General features: G+C 56.4%; 1 protein-coding gene across 4 annotated transcripts in view; it reads left to right on the plus strand.

Moving 5' to 3' along the window:
- Tmem94 (transmembrane protein 94) overlaps positions 1–18,887 on the plus strand; it is a 36,618-nt gene extending 17,731 nt beyond the window's left edge. For 2 of the 4 annotated variants that reach the window (XM_028889619.2, XM_028889616.2), the window contains 30 exons: positions 4,923–5,042; positions 5,284–5,411; positions 5,680–5,816; positions 7,154–7,356; positions 7,822–7,973; positions 8,345–8,447; positions 8,645–8,731; positions 8,987–9,103; positions 9,380–9,436; positions 9,704–9,808; positions 9,943–10,107; positions 10,694–10,906; positions 11,150–11,465; positions 11,739–11,912; positions 12,266–12,368; positions 12,461–12,678; positions 13,431–13,612; positions 13,687–13,825; positions 14,076–14,191; positions 14,328–14,427; positions 14,711–14,819; positions 15,017–15,206; positions 15,977–16,054; positions 16,289–16,374; positions 16,629–16,710; positions 17,015–17,163; positions 17,255–17,349; positions 17,462–17,555; positions 17,689–17,859; positions 18,142–18,887. In XM_028889619.2, coding sequence (XP_028745452.1) covers positions 4,923–5,042; positions 5,284–5,411; positions 5,680–5,816; positions 7,154–7,356; positions 7,822–7,973; positions 8,345–8,447; positions 8,645–8,731; positions 8,987–9,103; positions 9,380–9,436; positions 9,704–9,808; positions 9,943–10,107; positions 10,694–10,906; positions 11,150–11,465; positions 11,739–11,912; positions 12,266–12,368; positions 12,461–12,678; positions 13,431–13,612; positions 13,687–13,825; positions 14,076–14,191; positions 14,328–14,427; positions 14,711–14,819; positions 15,017–15,206; positions 15,977–16,054; positions 16,289–16,374; positions 16,629–16,710; positions 17,015–17,163; positions 17,255–17,349; positions 17,462–17,555; positions 17,689–17,859; positions 18,142–18,214 — 4,062 coding nt within the window. In that variant the 3' untranslated portion in view covers positions 18,215–18,887. The remainder of the gene's footprint in view (positions 1–4,922; positions 5,043–5,283; positions 5,412–5,679; positions 5,817–7,153; positions 7,357–7,821; positions 7,974–8,344; positions 8,448–8,644; positions 8,732–8,986; positions 9,104–9,379; positions 9,437–9,703; positions 9,809–9,942; positions 10,108–10,693; positions 10,907–11,149; positions 11,466–11,738; positions 11,913–12,265; positions 12,369–12,460; positions 12,679–13,430; positions 13,613–13,686; positions 13,826–14,075; positions 14,192–14,327; positions 14,428–14,710; positions 14,820–15,016; positions 15,207–15,976; positions 16,055–16,288; positions 16,375–16,628; positions 16,711–17,014; positions 17,164–17,254; positions 17,350–17,461; positions 17,556–17,688; positions 17,860–18,141) is intronic. The other 2 variants (XM_028889617.2, XM_028889622.2) reach the window with 2 other exon arrangements.
- The last annotated feature ends 87 nt before the right edge of the window (positions 18,888–18,974 follow it).

The raw sequence follows: 18,974 nt of genomic DNA on the forward strand, positions 1-18,974 counted from the left end.
CCTGAACTCTGGCCCTCCTGCCACAGCGGGGTGAGCCAAACAGGCTTAGCAGTTGGATCAGCGGAGCTGAAGCCTGTGGAGAGCAGGCTGGCTCAGGAGGCTCAGTCCTCACCACAGGGCCAGCCTGCGTGGGCAGGCACTTCCTTTGGGCAGCCTGTAATTACAGAATAGCTTATTTTCCCTCTGCTGCACTGTCTTTAATCCCTTGTCTGGAGCTGGTGCCCCTGGCCAGACACAACATGCGGGGGCAGATGTGCAGACAGCTTTGCAGGTGTGCTGTCCACCAGCATCTGCCACCTTCTGACCAGGCCTCCCTCACCTGCAGAGGAGCAGAGTACCTGGGACAGGGGAAGCCAGTGAGTGCTCAGCAGGCCTGGCTAGCGGAGGGATGCCCCCCTGTTTCTCTGGTTTCACCTCGGAGGTTTTTCTCAGTCTTACTGGGAACTGCTCCTTCCTGGACAGAAGGTCCAGCAGCTTCCCACGGAAGCTCCCAGCCTCTGCCCTTGGCCTGGATCCTTTTCCTGCTTGTCCCACTCTTGGGCATGCAGTCCTTACCTCTTCCAGTGGTCCTCCCTGCCTCCACTGCTTTACATGTTATGAGTTATAGAGGTGTGGTCTATGGATCCTGTCCGTTCCAGGAACTCTTGTTTCAGGATGTGGAGAGGAAGCCAGGGGAAGATGGAGTCCAAGAGAGCAGGACAGTGTGAAGGAAGGTGCTGGAGGCCCAGGCTTCTTCCTCTGGCCCCAGATCCTCTTCCTGCCTTTGACAGAGAGGAACAGGCCCAACCTGCCCTTTATAGTCCTTTGTGTTTCTTCTCTAGAGCCCCATGAAGGCCTCTGCCCTTCTAGGAGATTGCATAATAGGCCGTAGCTGCACTGAGTATTAGCTTTGCACCCTGGGCTCTGGAGGGTCAGGAACCTACTGGATTTGGGTAAAGAAGCTAAGAGTAGCCGGTGGTGGTGGTGGTGGTGGTGGTGGTGGTGGTGGTGGTGGTGGTGGTGGTGGTACACGCCTTTAATCCCAGCACTCGGGAGGCAGAGGTGGGCGGATCTCTGTGAGTTTGAGGCCAGCCTGGTCTACAGAGAGAGTTCAGGATAGCCGGGGCTACACAGACAAACCCTGTCTCAAAAAACCAGGAAAGAGAGAAAAAAAGAAGCTAAGAATCTTGGGGTGAACGCATTCTGGAAAGCCGAGGTGGCCAGTGATGGCAACACTGGGGACTCTGTTCTTGTGCACCTACAATGTGGCACCGGGCCCTGCCCCTCAGGCCTGGCAGCCCCTTGGAGTCATGGATGTGTGTCCCACCAAGGCAAAAGCCAAATGGCCAAGGAGAAAGCCAGGGGTACCTTTGGAACTAGTCAGGAAAGAGAAGCACAGAGTGACAATAGACAAAGCCCAACAGGTCCCTGCAGAGGACAGGAATGGGGCCGTTGGCGTGGCGAGGTAGGACAAGGAGCCAGCCAGCCAGGTGAGTGTGTCCCACAGCCCTTCCCTCTCAGTGGACAGCCTTGAGGTATCTCAGGCTAAGGATCTGCTGCTTTTGCTTGGACTTTCCTTGCTAGAAGCTCTTCAGGTGGCCTCTGGGAAAGACTTGTTGCCTCTCCAGAAACTCTTGTTTCTTGGGCCCATTTTGCTACCTTAGTATTTTTTACAGCTGGAGCTCTGTCCAGTGGATTCACCCTGACATCGGCTTCATCCCAAAAGTTTTGGGGCAGTGGGGTCAGAGTGGTGCCCAGACAGGCATGTGTCATCGTGCCCCCGCCCCCCCCAAGACAGGGTTTCTCTATATAGACCTGGCTGTCCTGGAACTCTGTAGACCAGGCTGGACTCAAACTCACAGAGATCCACCTGCCTCTGTCTCCTGAGTGCTGGGATTAAAGGTGTGCGCCGCCGCAGCCGCCGCCGCCGCCGCCGCCGCCGCCGCCGCCACCACCACCACCACCACCGCCTGGCTGGCCTGTCTTTGAAAGCTGCAGGTACTACTGCAGGCTTTGTGTTGACATCCCCTAACTAAGGTGTCACTGGGGTCCTTGAAGGCACTTGTGTGTTCATCCACTCACACATCCATTCAACAGATGTTCACTGAACTTGTGTGTGTCTGGTACCATCTGTTGTGGTTCAGCGGAGAGGGCTTGTGGAGATGGGAGAACTCACCTTCAGTTCTGTGCCAAATACTGTACCAAAATTCAAGGAAGATAAGGTACAGTAAGAGAGCCAGACATGCACATCCAGACTCAGTTCCATGAGGTGCAAGCTGAGAGCCAGGTTGCCCGATGCCTTAGACTGCAAACCTGAGGCGCAGCTCTGGGCTTTCAGGAACTGTCCCTCCCGAGGGGGTGATATTTGAGCCATCTCAAAGAAGCAAGGGTTGCCTGGGGGCAAGGATGTCCTTGGCCAGGAAGTGCAGAAGGAAGGGCAGAGGGAGGCTGGGAGGCCACAGGCCCCTAGGGCCTCACAGACAGGCACAGGGCTGGGGTATGGGTTTTAACAGTAATGGAGTGGAGGCTGCAGGCTGCAGAGATGCTCAGTGGATAACGCCTGCCGCCAGGCCTGAGGACATGAGCTAGGTCCCTGCGACCCACATGATAGAAGGAGAGAACTGACTCCTGAAAGTTGACCTTTGACACATCGGCCAATCAAATATAATAAAAATTTAAAGATAAAGGGGGTCAGTTGCTGAGGGAGTCTTTCTCTGGCTAGGGTATTTCAGTGGTTTGGAAAAGGTAAAGAAGGGATGGGAAGGAAAGCGGGGAGGGGAAGGTTGGAGCCTGGGGAGTGTGTGTGTGTGGTGTGTGTGTGTGTGTGTGTGTGTGTGTGTGTGTATAGAGGTGACTGGGTAGTGTGTGTGTGTAGACGTGATGGGTTGTGTGTGTGTGTGTGTGTGTGTGTGTGTGTGTGTGTGTGTAGAGGTGATGGGTAGTGTGTGTGTATGTATGGTAGTTGGTATGTGTATGTGTGGTAGTGTGTGTGTGTGTGTATGTAGAGGTGATGGGTAGTGTGTATGTGTATGGTAGTGTGTGTGTGTAGAAGTGATGGGTAGTGTGTGTGTGTGTGTGTGTGTGTGTGTGTGTGTGTGTGTAGAGGTGATGGGTAGTGTGTGTGTGTGTGTGTGTGTAGAGGTGATGGGTAGTGTGTGTGTATGTATGGTAGTGTGTGTGTATGTATGGTAGTGTGTGTGTATGTGTGGTAGTGTGTGTGTGTGTGTGTGTGTGTGTGTGTGTGTGCATGTGTGTAGAGGTGATGGTAGTGTGTGTGTGGAAAGGTGACTGGCAGGGAGGGTTGGGATGAGTTTGGGGTTTTTCCTGTCTCCTGTCAAGCAGCTTGAGAGAGGTCAGTAGACAGGCCTGTATCCGGAACAGGGTCCTGACCGGGAGTGAAATGGAGGCCTTGAAAGCATGTAGGCAGTAGGTGAATCCGTGGGCGATAGGTGAATCCGTGGGCGATAGGTGAATCCGTAGGCGGTAGGTGAATCCATGGGCGGTAGGTGAATCCGTGGGCGGTAGGTGAATCCGTGGGCGGTAGGTGAATCCACAACTGTTGCCGAGGTCTCCCTGGAAACACCCAACAGCTGGCAAGGCTGCGCTCTGGCGTGAAAGAAGGAAGAACAGTTGGAGTCAAAGAAAGAGGAAACAGGAATGGGTGGTTCTCAATGAAGAGTGGACCGGGTGTGAGGTCACTCAACATGTCTAGTCCCCATGTCCAGGGCCAGCTGTGGTGACAGCAGGGTGGTAGAGTCACAGCGCTGTCTTTCTTTAAGAACAGCTAAGCTATCTTCCGCTGAGATTAGGTCCTGCCTAATCTTTAGTGTTGAAAAAAAAAATAGTGGTACTGGAAGGCAAAGGTGGTACCGTCTTCTTTTTTTCTTCTCTTTTTTAAAGTTATTACATCTGTTTGTGTGTGTTGTCAGAGGCCAGCCTGAAGAAGTTGGTTCTCTTCTCTGCTGGGTCGGTCCTGGGCTTAGACTGAGGCTCACATGCTTAGCAGCCCGCACCTTTACTGGCAGAATCATTTCACCAGCCCTAGTCTTTCTTAAATACCTTCCCCAGAAACAGTTAAGGACAAAATCTGAGTTAGCTCTCTTAAAGAAATAGATATATTCCAGGTAGTGGTGGCGCATGCCTTTAATCCCAGCCTTTAATCCCTTTAATCCCAGCCTTTAATCCCTTTAATCCCAGGAGGCAGAGGCAGGAGATCTCTGTGAGTTCGAGGTTAGCCTCATCTACAGAGTGAGTTCCAGGACAGCTAGGGCTACACAGAGAAACTCTGCCTCGAAAAACAAGAGAGAGAAGCGGGGGGGGGGGGGGGGGGGGGGGGGGGGGATATAACGGCATGGTGATGCATGTCTTTAATCCTAGCACTTAGGAGGCTCTGTGAGCTCCAGGCCAGCCTAATCAACATAAGGGCGGCTCCAAGACAGCCAGGAATACATGGAGGGACCTGCCGCAGACACAAGACAACAAAAAAGAAATAGATATCTTCTTCTGTGAAATCTTAAAGTAAAATGGCTGTGGGGATGGGTAACAAGAAGAGTCTGGATGGAGCAGGAGGCCCGCTTGGCTTGCTGGGTTGAGAGTTGAGCAGATAGACTGAGTTGAGAAAGCACTTTTTGTGCTTTTATTTTTTTATTTTTATTTTTATTTTTTTGGTTTTTTTCGAGACAGGGTTTCTCTGTGTAGCTTTGTGCCTTTCCTGGAGCTCACTTGGTAGCCCAGGCTGGCCTCGAACTCACAGAGATCCGCCTGGCTCTGCCTCCCGAGTGCTGGGATTAAAGGCGTGCGCCACCACGCCCGGCTCTGTGCTTTTATTTTTAACTTGGCTTTAAGGAGTGGAGGGGATTAGGGGGGAGAAGAAGAGCTTATAATCAAAGAATAAGTCTGGGCAGGGCCTTGGGGAGATGCTGACTGTTTCTGCTTCCCTGCAGGGAGAGCCCCCCTTGGCCCTGGGCCTGTCTACCCGGAAGGCCCTCAGTGTCCTGAAGGAACAGCTGGAGGCTGTGCTGGAGAAACACCTCAGAGAGCGGAAGAAATGTCTCACGTGGAAGGTGAAGCTTCCTCCGGGGTGGCTGGACCCTGGCTGGGCAGGCAGAGAAGCAGGGGGGCCCTGTCTCCAGGACCTGCTGCGCTTGCCCCCTGGATAGCAGAGACTCAGCTAAGACTTCACAGAGTCAGAAGTCCCAGTTTCCTGGGAGAGGTGTCCCTCTCTACTTGCTGGAGCGGGTCTTAGGATGTGGGCATATTGGAGCGAGCTGGGAGACTCACTTCCTGCCTGTCATGTTGCTCCAGGAGACGTGGAGAAGCAGCTTCCTCCACCTTAACAACCGCTGCTCCTGTTTCCACTGGCCGGGGGCTTCTCTCATGCTGTTGGCTGTTCTGCTGTTGCTCTGTTGCTCTGGAGGCCAGCCAGCTGGGAGGTGAGCAGGGACCACGACCTCTGCCAGCTCCGTTCTAGGGGCCTGAGCACAGAAGAGTCCCCTTCCCCCTGCCTGGGGACAGAGACTTGGGTGGAGGCAGGAAGCGAGCGAGCGAGGCCACTTTCAGAAGTGGCTGGTGGAGTGGGCCATCTTGGGCTGTGGGAGATGCTGGGGGGGGGCCTTGGGGAGATGCCGGGGGGCCTTGGGGAGATGCCGGGGGGCCTTTCCCCTGGACATACAGGCTGCTCTCTGTGTCCCTCAACACCAGCCGTGGAGTGGAGCTGGTGAACGCCTCTGCTCTGTTCCTGTTGCTGCTCCTCAATCTCATCCTCATCGGGCGACAGGATCGGCTGAAGCGCCAGGAGGTGGAGCGTAGGCTCCGGGGCATCATTGACCAGATCCAAGGTGAGGCTGAGGGTCAGGTGTGTCGGAAAGACACCCTGTGGCGCGTCAGCACTGCCGGGCTGCCATCAGTGGGAGGTACAGGGTGCTCTTGCCCTCTTGAGCAGGGTAGTGACGGCTGCAGGGTGGCTGGGGGCACCAGGCAGTACCTGGGCAGGTGGGAAGCTAATGGTGGCCTTCTGAGGTCTGGTGTTGGGAGATGGCTAGAGAACACTCTGTCCTTGGTGAGAGGGAAGTTGGAGGTGTTTTTCCACATCTGTCTTGTTCTCTAGTACTGGCTCAGAGGAGTGAGAAGCTAAGATGTCTACAAAAACTGGATTGAACAGAAAGCTGGGGGCCCATGATGGACAGTCCAGTGAGCTCCTCAAAAGCAGAGGAGTATTCTTGAGGGAGAAGGGCGCAGCCAACAGTCTGCCCTTCATTTATTGAGCTCTGGCTATAGCTTGAGGATTTAAGTCCGTGGCCTCTGCTTCCCTGGGCATGTGATATTTTCAAAGAAGCTGTGGCACTTATGTTCTGTAGGTTTTTCTCTGAAATGGGTGGAAAAAAGCAGGATTAGGAAAAGGCTTACCGGGCCGGACGGTGGTGGCACACGCCTTTAATCCCAGCACTCGGGAGGCAGAGGCAGGCGGATCTCTGTGAGTTCGAGGCCAGCCTGGGCTACCAAGTGAGCTCCAGGAAAGGCGCAAAACTACGCAGAGAAACCCTGTCTCGAAAAACCAAAAAAAAAAAAAAAAAAAAAAAAAAGGAAAAGGCTTACCATTGGCCTGACTGCCCAGTGGCCACACAGGTCACAGATGAATAGTCCAGACCCAGCCAGAGAGATCTAGGGTGACAGGCGCCTCCTGTTGTTCTCTCTTGCTTCTCCAGGCCATCCCAGATGCCACATAACTCCCGAGAGCTGCTTCTGCCACAGGCTCCAGCTGCTTCCTCTTAGCCTCTCCTTTTACTGTCCTAGAGCCCCTCTGTCCATCCCAGATGTGCCCCTGCTCCTCCCCACCTGGATTGCATCTCCTTTGTCTCTAACTGATAAAGTCTCGCCATTCTTCCTGGCCTGTTCCCCATGCTCTCCCTCTCTTCCTGGTCTGTTCCCCATGCACTCCCTCTCTTCCTGGCCTGTTCCCCATCCTCTCCCTCTCTTCCTGGAAGTCATCTCTCATTGCCATCGCCTGGCAGTCAGGTTTACTCCTTCTGTTTCCTCCCCACAGTGCTGGAATCATTCTTGATATGCTTGGGTACTAGGGAAGGATTCTTAGGGAAGGCATTGTTGAAATATGGGGTGCATTTGCATGCATGGGATAGGCTTGCAGACCCACAGCTGCTGTTTCTGTTCTCATCAGATGCTCTCAGGGACGGAAAGGAGATCAAGTGGCCGAATGCCATGTATCCTGACCTCCACATGCCCTTTGCACCTTCCTGGTCCCTGCACTGGGCTTACAGAGACGGACACCTGGTCAACCTGCCAGTTAGCCTGTTGGTAGAAGGAGACATCATAGCCCTGAGGCCTGGCCAGGAGTCCTTCGCCTCCCTGAGGGGCATCAAGGTAGAGGGAACAGATGGGGGAGTGTCTGGAATTAGTTAGGAGTCCTTAGGGTAGGTTTGAAGCTCCTGGCCAGCTTGGGGGTTCACAAAGGTACTTGGGCAGGGCTGGAACCCCCTCCTGTTCTTTCTGTCTTTTCCCAGATCCTTAAGTCCTAGAAACCCAAGTCCCATAAGGCCCCCCCAGCAGGTTCATTGCTAGTGGAGAGACCCTGACCTTGGAAGCTATTTCTTCTTGGCTGGCACTGTCCAGGAAGAGTGTCCTTGCCAACCATGGTGACACACACTTACAATCCTCACACTGTGGAGACTGAGGCAAAAGGATTTCGGGTTCCAGGGCAGCGTGAGCTATACAGTGGGACTGTCTCGAGAAACTCAAACCAAACAGCCCCCTACCTCCCCACCCCCAAAACCCACAATGCACTCTGATGGAGGAGCCCTTTGACTCGGTCGGCGTCCCTGTTGGCAGGATGACGAGCACATTGTCCTGGAGCCAGGAGACCTGTTCCCCCCTTTCTCTCCACCCCCCTCACCGCGGGGAGAAGTGAAGAAAGGGCCGCAGAACCCCCAGCAGCACCGGCTCTTCCGAGTCCTGGAGACTCCTGTGATTGACAACATCAGGTATTGCGCCTCTCTCTGTCCTGACCACCCCCCCTTCCCCCGTCCCCCCGTCCACCGTCCACCGTCCACCGCCTTCTCCTCCCGGGTTTGCCCTGACAGAGAAGGGCCCTCATCCATTCCTGGCCCTGCTGGTGGGAGGCGCCTGCTCAGCCTCTTGTGAGCATTTTCAGACGGAGGGGATACCCATGGCAGTGGCCACAGCCCCTCTCTCAGGCCACTGTGTAGCCCAGGCTAGGGCCAAGGCTGACTAGGGAATTTCAGAACTTGGAGGTATTCGGTGAAGTTTGTCCAGGAGAGAGGCCCAGAACCCTTTGGAGGTGTGACTGTCTGGCATCCTCCCCCAAGAGACTGAGGCTTGCCTCTTTTTGCAGATGGTGCCTGGACACGGCCCTATCGCGCCCCGTCACTGCTCTGGACAATGAAAGGTTCACAGTCCAGTCCGTGATGCTTCACTATGCTGTGCCGGTGGTCCTGGTGCGTGAGGGGCTGTAGGGCAGGGGACAGAGAGGGCCGGACGTGGGTGAGCTTCGGGGCCCAGCCAGGTGCGAGCCGAGCGCATGTAGGAGGGTCAGAGTGAGCCAGCGGTGTGAATGGCAAAGGAAGGGGCCTACGGCTCTGTCCCTCCCTCCCTGGGGGAAGGCACTAAGACTACGCCCATCCCGTCCCCACAGGCTGGCTTCCTCATCACCAATGCCCTGCGCTTCATGTTCAGCGCACCCGGGGTCACCTCGTGGCAGTACACCCTTCTCCAGCTGCAGGCAAGGGCGGCCCTCCCCTCCATGCTGTGCTGCTCTGTCTTGTTCCTCCCTTTCTGCAGCCCAGAGCATCCCAGGGGTTAGCTAAGAGTGTCTCCTTTGCCTCCCTCCCTTCCAGCTCCCTGGACCGCTGACTCCTCCTCCCCAGGGGTGGGGGGGTGGGGGGGTGGCTGTGTGGCAGGGCATCCCTCCCCTCTTCCTCCCTTTGGAGCAGCATCTCCTTAGGACCTGGCATATATATGCCTTGCTCTTTCTCAGGTGAATGGCATGTTGCCCATCCTCCCTCTGCTCTTCCCAGTCCTCTGGGTCCTGGCTACCGCCTGTGGAGAAGCTCGTGTCCTGGCCCAGATGAGCAAGGCCTCGCCCAGCTCCCTGGTACGTTGTTCCAAAACAGCTAGAGGACAGTGGCAGGTTGGCATGGGCAGTGGTTTTAGCATGTTGGGGCCCTGGGAATCTCTGCGTAGTTTCAGGTACTTTCTGTTACCAGGTTCCAGGCCAGGCCTAGGTGTGGATCCCATCCATGGGGAGTTGGGACTGCCTGATGCTCTTTACCAGAGTGGTCTGGAGCCTTGCTCATCCAGCTGTGTAGATAGGGAAGGCTTCGTGAAGTCAGCTTTTTTCCTCACTGATGCTCACCCTGTCTCTGTGCAGCTGGCCAAGTTCTCAGAGGACACTCTCAGCAGCTATACTGAGGCTGTCTCCTCTCAGGTAAACTACTGAAATAGGTGGGGTTTCCTCCAGGCCCCTGCAGGCATGAGGGTTGTGGCCTTCCTGGATCTCTGTGATTCTGTGGCCTTGACCTCCAGCTGAGCTCTTGGAGGGCTTGCCCTGTTGTGTATGTGTGCATGGCCCAGGCCTGATCCCGTCCGTATCAGCGTCTTGTCCTAAGACCCTACTTCCTGGCATCTCCCTGATTTGGGCAAGGAAATAAGGCTGAGCCCCAAATGGCCTTACAGACTGTCTGTCTCCCACCAGGAAATGCTGCGCTGCATTTGGGGTCACTTTCTGAGGGTAATCCAGGGGACATCACCGACACTGAGCCACAGTGCCAGCCTGCTGCATAGCTTGGGCTCTGTTACGGTGAGGAGGCCCTGCCGGGAGGATGCCCTGCTGCACCAGACCCTCTGACTGGATTGTTCATCTGGTTTGTGTGTGGCCACCAGGCGGTTAGACTAATACTGAGTCTTTTTCTAATCCTGCTTCTTTCCCTCTAGGTGCTGTGCTGTGTAGACAAGCAGGGCATCCTATCATGGCCAAATCCTAGCCCAGAAACTGTACTCTTCTTCAGCGGGAAGGTGGAACCCCCTCACAGCAGCCACGAGGACCTCACAGACGACCTGTCTACCCGCTCCTTCTGCCATCCTGAGGTAGAGGAGGAGGTATGGCCAGCTCCCGTGGAGTTAGGTTAGGCTGCTTAGCGTCAGAGCCAGGCCTGTGGCCTTGGGAGAGTGAGGCTTAGGAGGGAGAGAAGGGTTCCGATTCCTGGGACTTCTGATTGGTTAAGATGAAGGATGAGTGGCCAACACACGCCTTTAATCACAGTACTCAGGAGGCAGAAGCAGGCAGATCTCTGTGAGTTCGAGGCCACCATGGTCTACATAGTGAGTTCCAGGACAGCCAGGGCTACATAGAGAGACCTTGTCTCAAAAACGATAACAACAACAAAACAAGCCAGTGGTGGTGGTGGTGGTGGTGGTGGTGGTGGTGGTGGTGGCTCACGCCTTTAATCCCAGCACTTGGGAGGCAGAGGCAGGCGAATCTCTGTGAGTTCGAGGCCAGCCTGGGCTATAGAGTGAGTTCCAGGACAGGGTCCAAAGCTACACGAAAGAAACCCTGTCTCAGGAAAAAAAAAGAAAAAGAAAAGAAAAGACGGCTAAAGCAGTTAGGAGCCCAGAACTGCCCGTCTCCCTGATCCTCAGCGGCCACGGGACTCTGGTCCTAGGTCTGTGCTCCTGTTCTCCTCAGCCCCATGAACGAGATGCCCTCCTTGCTGGCTCCCTGAACAATACCCTGCACCTTTCCAACGAGCAGGAGCGTGGCGACTGGCCTGGCGACGGTTCCAAGCCCTCGGAGTCCCACTCCCATCACAAAGTACACGGGCGCAGCAAACACCCGTCTGGCTCCACCGTGAGCTTCAGCAGGGACACTGAAGGTGGAGAGGAAGAGCCCGGCAGCAAGGTGAGAGGCAGGGGACCGCATGGGGGCACCCGCCGGTCACAGGCCTTCCTGCCTCCCCGTCAAAGGGAAGCAGCTCCGCTGGAACCAGCGGGGTCTGGGAGAGCACAGGAGTCGCATGCAGTCCTCCTTCGTGCAGTAGAGCAGGAGAGTGTGGGAAGATGGACTTGCCTGTGGGGCTAGTTCTGGGCCTGCTCGGGCATCACGGCCTTCCCCACCCCCTCCCTTGCCCCCCATTTCCTGCAGGCCCAGCCTGGGACAGAGGGTGACCCCTATGAGGCCGAGGACTTCGTGTGTGACTACCACCTGGAGATGCTGAGCCTGTCCCAGGATCAGCAGAACCCTTCGTGCATCCAGTTTGACGACTCCAACTGGCAGCTGCACCTCGCCTCCCTCAAGCCGCTGGGCCTCAACGTGCTGCTGAACCTGTGCAACGCCGGCGTCACCGAGCGCCTCTGCCGCTTCTCCGACCACCTGTGCAACATCGCCCTGCAGGAGAGCCACAGTGCCGTGCTGCCCGTGCACGTGCCCTGGGGCCTCTGCGAGCTGGCCCGGCTCATCGGTACGGCGCTGGGGCGGGGCTTGGGGCGGGGCTGACTGAGGGACTGCTGATCTTCCAGAGCCGACCTGGCACTGACCGTCCTTGGCATGGCGTTCATTTGCCATGAACATAGCCACCCTTAGCTCTCTCGTCTGCCAAGGTGACTAGTTGTTGGGATAGAAAGGTGGCAGAAGCTGGCCGGGCCGACTGCCTTTCCACCTGTTCCACGGTGTAAGGTGGCCAGGGGAGCCCTGTCGCCTCTCTTAAGGCCCTTCCTGTTGTCCTTGTTCATAGGCTTCACTCCAGGGGCCAAGGAGCTCTTCAAGCAGGAGAACCACCTGGCGCTCTACCGCCTCCCCAGTGCCGAGACCGTGAAGGAGACGTCCCTGGGGCGACCCTCCTGTGTCACCAAGCGGCGCCCCCCACTCAGCCACATGATCAGCCTTTTCATCAAAGACACTGCCACTAGTAAGCCACGCTTCAGCTCAGCTGGCACTCAGGCAGGCCTTCCTGGACTTGGTGGGCAGGAGACTCTCCCTCTCCGTTTATTCAGGGGAGGAAGAGAGGTCAAGTGAATGCTAGACAACTTCCCGGGCTCCGATGTGGCGGGAGTGGGATTCTGAGAAGGATGAGGATTGTAGTGCGGGCATTGCTGGTCTGGCAGTTTCCCATGGTGGCTCACTGACCAGGTGGTCTGAAGGGAAGCCCCTTTCTCTGTCAGGAGTACCTTTGCACCCTCTGTAAGGACTGTAGTGTGCTAGGTCAGAACAAGGCAGGAGCTGATTTGTGGCCCCTGATGTGGCCCCTTTTCCCTGTCCTAGGCACAGAACAGATGCTGTCCCATGGAACTGCTGACGTGGTCTTGGAGGCCTGCACAGACTTCTGGGACGGTGCCGACATCTACCCCCTTTCGGGTTCGGACAGGTGAGGGAGGGGCCCTGCTGGTTTCCCTGCCTGCCCAATGGTCATGGGCATCTCAAGACCGCCTGACTTACTTCCCTCTACTTCTCTGGCAGAAAGAAAGTCCTGGATTTCTACCAGCGAGCCTGCCTATCTGGCTATTGCTCTGCCTTTGCCTATAAGCCCATGAACTGCACCCTGTCCTCTCAGCTCAATGGCAAGTGCATTGAGCTGGTGCAGGTCCCCGGCCAGAACAGCATCTTCACCATGTGCGAGCTGCCCAGCACTGTCCCCATCAAGCCAAACATCCGCCGCAACAGCTGGAGTTCTGATGGTACCGTGAACTTCCGTCTCAATGGGAATGACATGGGGGCTCCCTGGGGCCGAGAAGCCCAGGAACTAACGGGCTCCAGGGGGCTGTATGGTATCCCTCAGAAGAAATGCCATGGGCGGTCCACAGGAACTGGGATGCCGGTGTGGCATTCACTAGCCCATGACACAGGGGTCCTTTAGTTTCTCTTCATCTAAAACTAGATGCCTTCTCTCCCTTCCTCATGGGTTTCTTGTGGTGTTCAAGAGGATTAATGTATATACAAGTGTTTTCTTAGAAAGGTTTAAAATGGCGCATTTATAAGGCATCATCTTATCAGAATTAGACAAAAACCAAACAGAGGGACATAAACTCTACCTTCCATCCCAAGCATACGTATTTGGCCCTATCTTCTAAGCCCAGGAGACATGTGCTAAGGATGGGGCTAGCCCCCTAGTCCTGGAACAGAGCTGGGCAGGAGCTGAGCAGTGTTCAGCATGGCTCCCCAGGACGGCCACCTCACTGATGAATACCTCTCATTGTCTTTTCTCTCATGTGTGTTGGCTCTTCATGTCTCCTGCCCCTGCGCACCTGTGTGGCTGTGTGTGTGTGTGATCCCCTGGGGCCCTTATGCTCATTGATTTGGGTGTGGCCTCTATGTGTGTGGCCCTGGGCTGCCTCCTGGAATCTGCTGGTCCCTCCATTGTCCTGACTGGGCTGTGTCCTGATTGTCTTGCCCCATGCCGCTGGCTTTTGTGTCTTGTGCCTGCCTGAAGAAGGGATCGGGGAGGTGCTGGAGAAGGAAGACTGCATGCAGGCCCTGAGCGGCCAGATCTTCATGGGCATGGTGTCCTCCCAGTACCAGGCCCGGCTGGACATCGTGCGCCTCATCGATGGGCTGGTCAACGCCTGCATCCGCTTTGTCTACTTCTCTTTGGAGGATGAGCTCAAAAGCAAGGTGAGAGAGCCTTCTCATTTGCCCCCACTGGTCTTCCTGAGCCTTTCCTCCTCATCGCCATCTGCCTCTCACAGGTGTTTGCTGAAAAGATGGGCCTGGAGACAGGCTGGAACTGCCACATCTCCCTCACGCCCAACGGTGACATGCCTGGCTCTGAGATCCCCCCCTCCAGCCCCAGCCATGCGGGCTCTCTCCATGATGACCTGAATCAGGGTGAGGACAAAGGAGAGTGGCAGGGCTGGAGGGAGTGTGGAACAACTCCCTTGTTGGGAAGTACAGCTCGGAGAAACTTGTGTAGATCCTGCCTAGAAGGATCCCTTGGGAGAAAGCCCTGTTCCTGTGGGCAGTAACAGTGGGCTGTTCAAAGTGGAGCCTCGAGGCAGAGGTTGTCCACCACCTGCAGGGCATGGTTTAGCCTCCCGGAAGGCTGGCCCAAGGTGAGGACAGGCTTTCTTCCCCACAGTGTCCCGAGATGATGGAGAAGGACTCCTCCTCTTGGAGGAGGAGGGTCACTCAGACCTTGTCAGCTTCCAGCCTACGGACAGTGACATCCCCAGCTTCCTGGAGGACTGCAACCGGGTATGATTGAGGAATCTGCCCTCTGCCCCTGAAGTGGCCAAGAACTGATACAGGAAGTGAAGGGCAGGAGGAGGAGGCAGGAGAGGCGATTTTCTGCTCCCTATCTTGAGACTACTGACGTCTCTGCTTCCTCCAGGCCAAGCTGCCCCGGGGCATCCATCAGGTGCGCCCCCACCTGCAGAACATTGACAACGTGCCGCTGTTGGTGCCCCTCTTCACTGACTGTACCCCTGATAGTGAGTGCTGTGGCCCACCTTCTGAGCTCCGGCAGGGATGGGCACCGAGTCGCTCAGAGGGGATGAGAGTTAGAGTGAAAGAACATGGGCTGGGACTAGCTGGGGACCCAATGGGGTGATGCTGTGGACATGCCCATTTCAGGGGGCCTGAAGTGAGCGTTTATGTGAGCATGCTGCTGGGTGGGGTTCCGCTCCCCACTCTTCCCTGTCCTTCTGGCCTGTGGGTTGCTGCTGGCACCTGCACGGAGCTCTGCCTGATCCCATGCCTCTCACCTGCCCACAGCCATGTGTGAGATGATAAAGATCATGCAGGAGTATGGGGAGGTGACCTGCTGCCTGGGCAGTTCTGCCAACCTGCGGAACAGCTGCCTCTTCCTCCAGAGTGATGTCAGGTCAGAGAGGGCTCGGGCACCAGGGGCCAGTCTGCTTCTCAGACCCTGGGTGGAGAGGTCTGCATGTAGCTAGGGATTTGCCTTGGCTGGGACCCAGGGAGCTGGGTCTGGTAGAAAAGGGATGGGATGCTCCAGTCTTGTGGTGGACAGTTTTCACAGAGTATAGTTCATGGGTGGATTTTCCCTTCACTGAGCAGCATCGCCCTGGATCCCCTGTACCCATCCCGATGCTCCTGGGAGACTTTTGGCTATGCCACCAGCACCACCATGGCCCAGGCCTCCGATGGCCTTTCCCCCCTGCAGCTGTCAGGGCAGCTCAACAGCCTGCCTTGCTCCCTGACCTTTCGCCAGGAAGAGACCATCAGCATCATCCGGCTCATTGAGCAGGTGGGTCTCATGGCTCCTGGGGGGTGGCCCAGGGCCTCTACCTAGAAGGTAGAGTAGCAGCACATGACACTTCGGGGCTCTCTAGGACTCATGCTTCCTGCCTTCCTGGCCTGTGGGAGGAACAAGGGGCACATGGCTCTTCTCACGGGAGCACCATGGGCACATGGCCCTTGCTCACGGGAGCACCATGGGCACATGGCTCTTCTCACGGGAGCACCATGGGCACATGGCTCTTGCTCACGGGAGCACCATGGGCAAATGGCTCTTCTCACGGGAGCACCATGGGCACATGGCTCTTCTCACGGGAACACCATGGGCACATGGCTCTTCTCATGGGAGCACCATGGGCACATGGCTCTTCCTCACGGGAGCACCATGGGCACATGGCTCTTGCTCACGGGAGCACCATGGGCACATGGCTCTTCTCACGGGAGCACCATGGGCACATGGCTCTTGCTCACGGGAGCACCATGGGCACATGGCTCTTCTTACGGGAGCACCATGGGCACATGGCTCTTGCTCACGGGAGCACCATGGGCACATGGCTCTTCTTACGGGAGCACCATGGGCACATGGCTCTTGCTCACGGGAGCACCATGGGCACATGGCTCTTCTTACGGGAGCACCATGGGCACATGGCTCTTGCTCACGGGAGCACCATGGCACATGGCTCTTCTTACGGAGCACCATGGGCATATGGCTCTTGCCACGGGAGCACCATGAGGCCAGGTAGGCAGGACTGGACCATCACTGTCCCTCTTGGTCCGTAGGCGCGGCACGCCACCTATGGCATCCGGAAGTGCTTCCTCTTCCTGCTGCAGTGCCAGCTGACCCTTGTGATCATCCAGGTAAGCCAGGGCCGCCCGCTATTCCCTCTCTTCGTAAGGGAGGGGCAGGTGTGAGTCTGAGGAGTCGGGGTGCAGTAGAGCCACGCCTCTGCACCCCTCAGCTTTGGAGAGGACCCCACTGGTAGAAGTCTTCTCTCTTCCCTGCTCCTCTCGGTCAAGACGTTGAGTCTGTTGGGCAAGGGCAAGGTGGCCTCGGGGTCCACAAATTTGGTGATGTTGTCTTTCCTGGTTTAGTTCCTTTCTTGTCTGGTCCAGCTTCCACCACTCCTGAGTACCACAGACATCTTATGGCTGTCCTGCTTCTGTTACCCTCTGCTCAGGTGAGAGGTCTTGAAGCCCCTCTGTGCCCAGCCAGTGGGGCTGGGGTGCCAGTGGGCATCCCAAGGGGCCCAGAGTGTCCTAGCAAGATGACTCAGGGATCACTCCTGGTGCAAGGCGGTACTGAGGCAAGGCCCCTTTGTCTCATCCCACCTCACTACTGGAGTGGGCCTCCTCCCAAGATCCCCTGGGGGTGTTCCCTGGGAGAGTCGGGAGACAGCAGTAATCACTGTCCCTTTACCCACATTGATTTCAGCATCTCTCTATTGGGGAAACCACCACATAGCTCCATCATGTCAATGGCAACAGGCAAAAACCTTCAATCCATCCCTAAGAAGGTAAGTAAGGCAGACCCAGGTTACCAGGGCTTCTCAGAGGGTGTGAGGGTTGGGGCTGGTAGGCCTAACCTGGAAGGCTCGGCAGAGGTCAGGGACCTGGAGAGCTGGTACTTGGCTAGTGGAGGTGGTGGTCAAAACTGAGAAAGAGTCTTGCTGGGAATGTGCTTTCCAGTCCATATTCCCTGAGGCGTGACCATTTGCGGAGAGCTTGCAAAAACGTGAAGATGAGCAGGTGCCAGGTCTCCTATGGCCTGCCTGCGGGGTCTTCCCACCACAGGACTGACTGTCCTCCTTCACACCACAGACCCAGCACTACTTCTTGCTCTGCTTCCTGCTCAAGTTCAGCCTCACCATCAGCTCCTGCCTCATCTGCTTTGGCTTCACACTGCAGAGCTTCTGTGACAGCGCCCGGGCCCGCAACCTCACCAACTGCTCCTCAGTCATGCTTTGCAGGTGGGTCCCGGGGCGTCTCGTCTCGCCTCACCACCCCAGGCCATCCTCCTGCGGGCCCTCAGGAGGCTGAGCCTCTGTCTCCCTCTGGCAGCCATGACGACAGAGCTCCAGCCTGGTTTGGGGATTTTGCCAACGGGTTGCTCTCAGCTCAGAAGCTCACAGCTGCCCTGATTGTTCTGCACACAGGTAAGGACTCTGCCTCACTGGGGCTGCTGACTGCTAATGGGGAAGCCCCAGGGTGGGAGGCAAGACTTTGGGCCAGTGGGAGCCTTGACACCCCACTGGTCAATCCTTCTAGTCTTCATCTCCATCACCCATGTACACCGCACCAAGCCTCTGTGGAGGAAGAGCCCCTTGACAAACATCTGGTGGGCAGTGACCGTGCCTGTGGTGTGAGTAGTGTCTGACGGGGGACGGGGCTGCCACCACAGGTGGGGGGAGACGGGCGTCTGGCTGCCCTTGAACTAACTGTACCGAGAAAGCAAGATGACTCGGCTCACACAGGGCTGTTCTCTCCTTCCTCAGGCTCCTAGGCCAGGTGGTCCAGACAGTTGTGGACCTGCAGCTGTGGACACACAGGGACACACGCGTCCACTTCGGCCTAGAGGACGTACCCCTGCTGACATGGCTCCTGGGCTGTCTGTCCCTGGTCCTTGTGGTAGTCACCAATGAGGTTGTGAAACTGCATGAGATTCGGTGAGCTGGCAGCACTTGGCTGGGCCCTGACGTCCTGCTCAGTCCTCCCGTCTGCAGGGTTGTGCCAGGCTTTTTGTTTTCCTGTGCTAGAGAGGGAGCCAGCTCCCCTGATGCGCTCTGTCCTGGTTATAGCTCTAGCACTTTTGACTTTTGGAGACAGGCTCTCACTAAGTAGATCGATCTTGACCTTGTAATCATCCTGCCTCAGCCCCCAAGAAGCTAGAATTACGGGCCTGAGTCACCAGGCTGAGTTGTCAACTGTATTTTAATCTGTTTCACCAGGGTCCGTGTCCGCTACCAGAAGCGACAGAAGCTGCAGTTTGAAACGAAGCTGGGCATGAACTCTCCCTTCTGAGCCATTGACCATGGTGGCCATCGTTGCCCTGGTTCCTGGGGCTAGAGCCAGACCGACCCCTGAGTCTGGGGAGTTGGTATCATGAATGTTTCAGGGTTTGTCTTTGTGCCTCATGGCACTGGAGGCTCAGCTCTGGTCACCGGAGACTCTGCTGTCTTCCTGACTGGGGCTTTTCATGAAGGAGCCGAGGGTTGGAGCCGTGGCTTGACAGGACTGCCCTGGCTCTCCCCTGGCTTGGCCAGGGCCCTCTTGAATGTATGACCTCAGGCCCTTGGTAAAGGGACCCTCAGCTCCCTCCCCTGTGTTACCTCTCTTTGGGGTCCCCTCACCGGACACCTTCCTCTCGCGCGTCTATGGCAGCCTCAGTTTTCATTGAAGCAGTGACTGCTGCTGTGCAGGATGCTGTGTCCTCCCTGCCACCCATGTCCCTCTCCTGGGGCAGGGGCCTGGCTGTGGTCCTGGGGCCCTCCCCTTCCTCTGGGCTGGAAGACGGAAAGGACCTGCCTCACCCTGGAGCCCTGCCTCGGCTGGCCCTAAGTCATCCACGGAGGACCCAGCCCAGGCTCTGTCCTCTTCTGGGAGACTTTTTTTTTTTCTTTTTTTACTGGAAATGAGCCTTTTGGGAGTGAATGTCAACTGGTTTATATTAAAATTGTAAATTGCTTAAGAAAAACCTGTGGTGGATTCATCAAGCATCCATGAAAGGTTCCCTTCCCAAGGCTGCAGCCATCATCCCTCCACACTGATGAGTGCCCCAAGG

This window comes from Peromyscus leucopus, chromosome 8b (assembly GCF_004664715.2).
Source record: "Peromyscus leucopus breed LL Stock chromosome 8b, UCI_PerLeu_2.1, whole genome shotgun sequence".
Classification (NCBI taxonomy): domain Eukaryota; kingdom Metazoa; phylum Chordata; class Mammalia; order Rodentia; family Cricetidae; genus Peromyscus; species Peromyscus leucopus.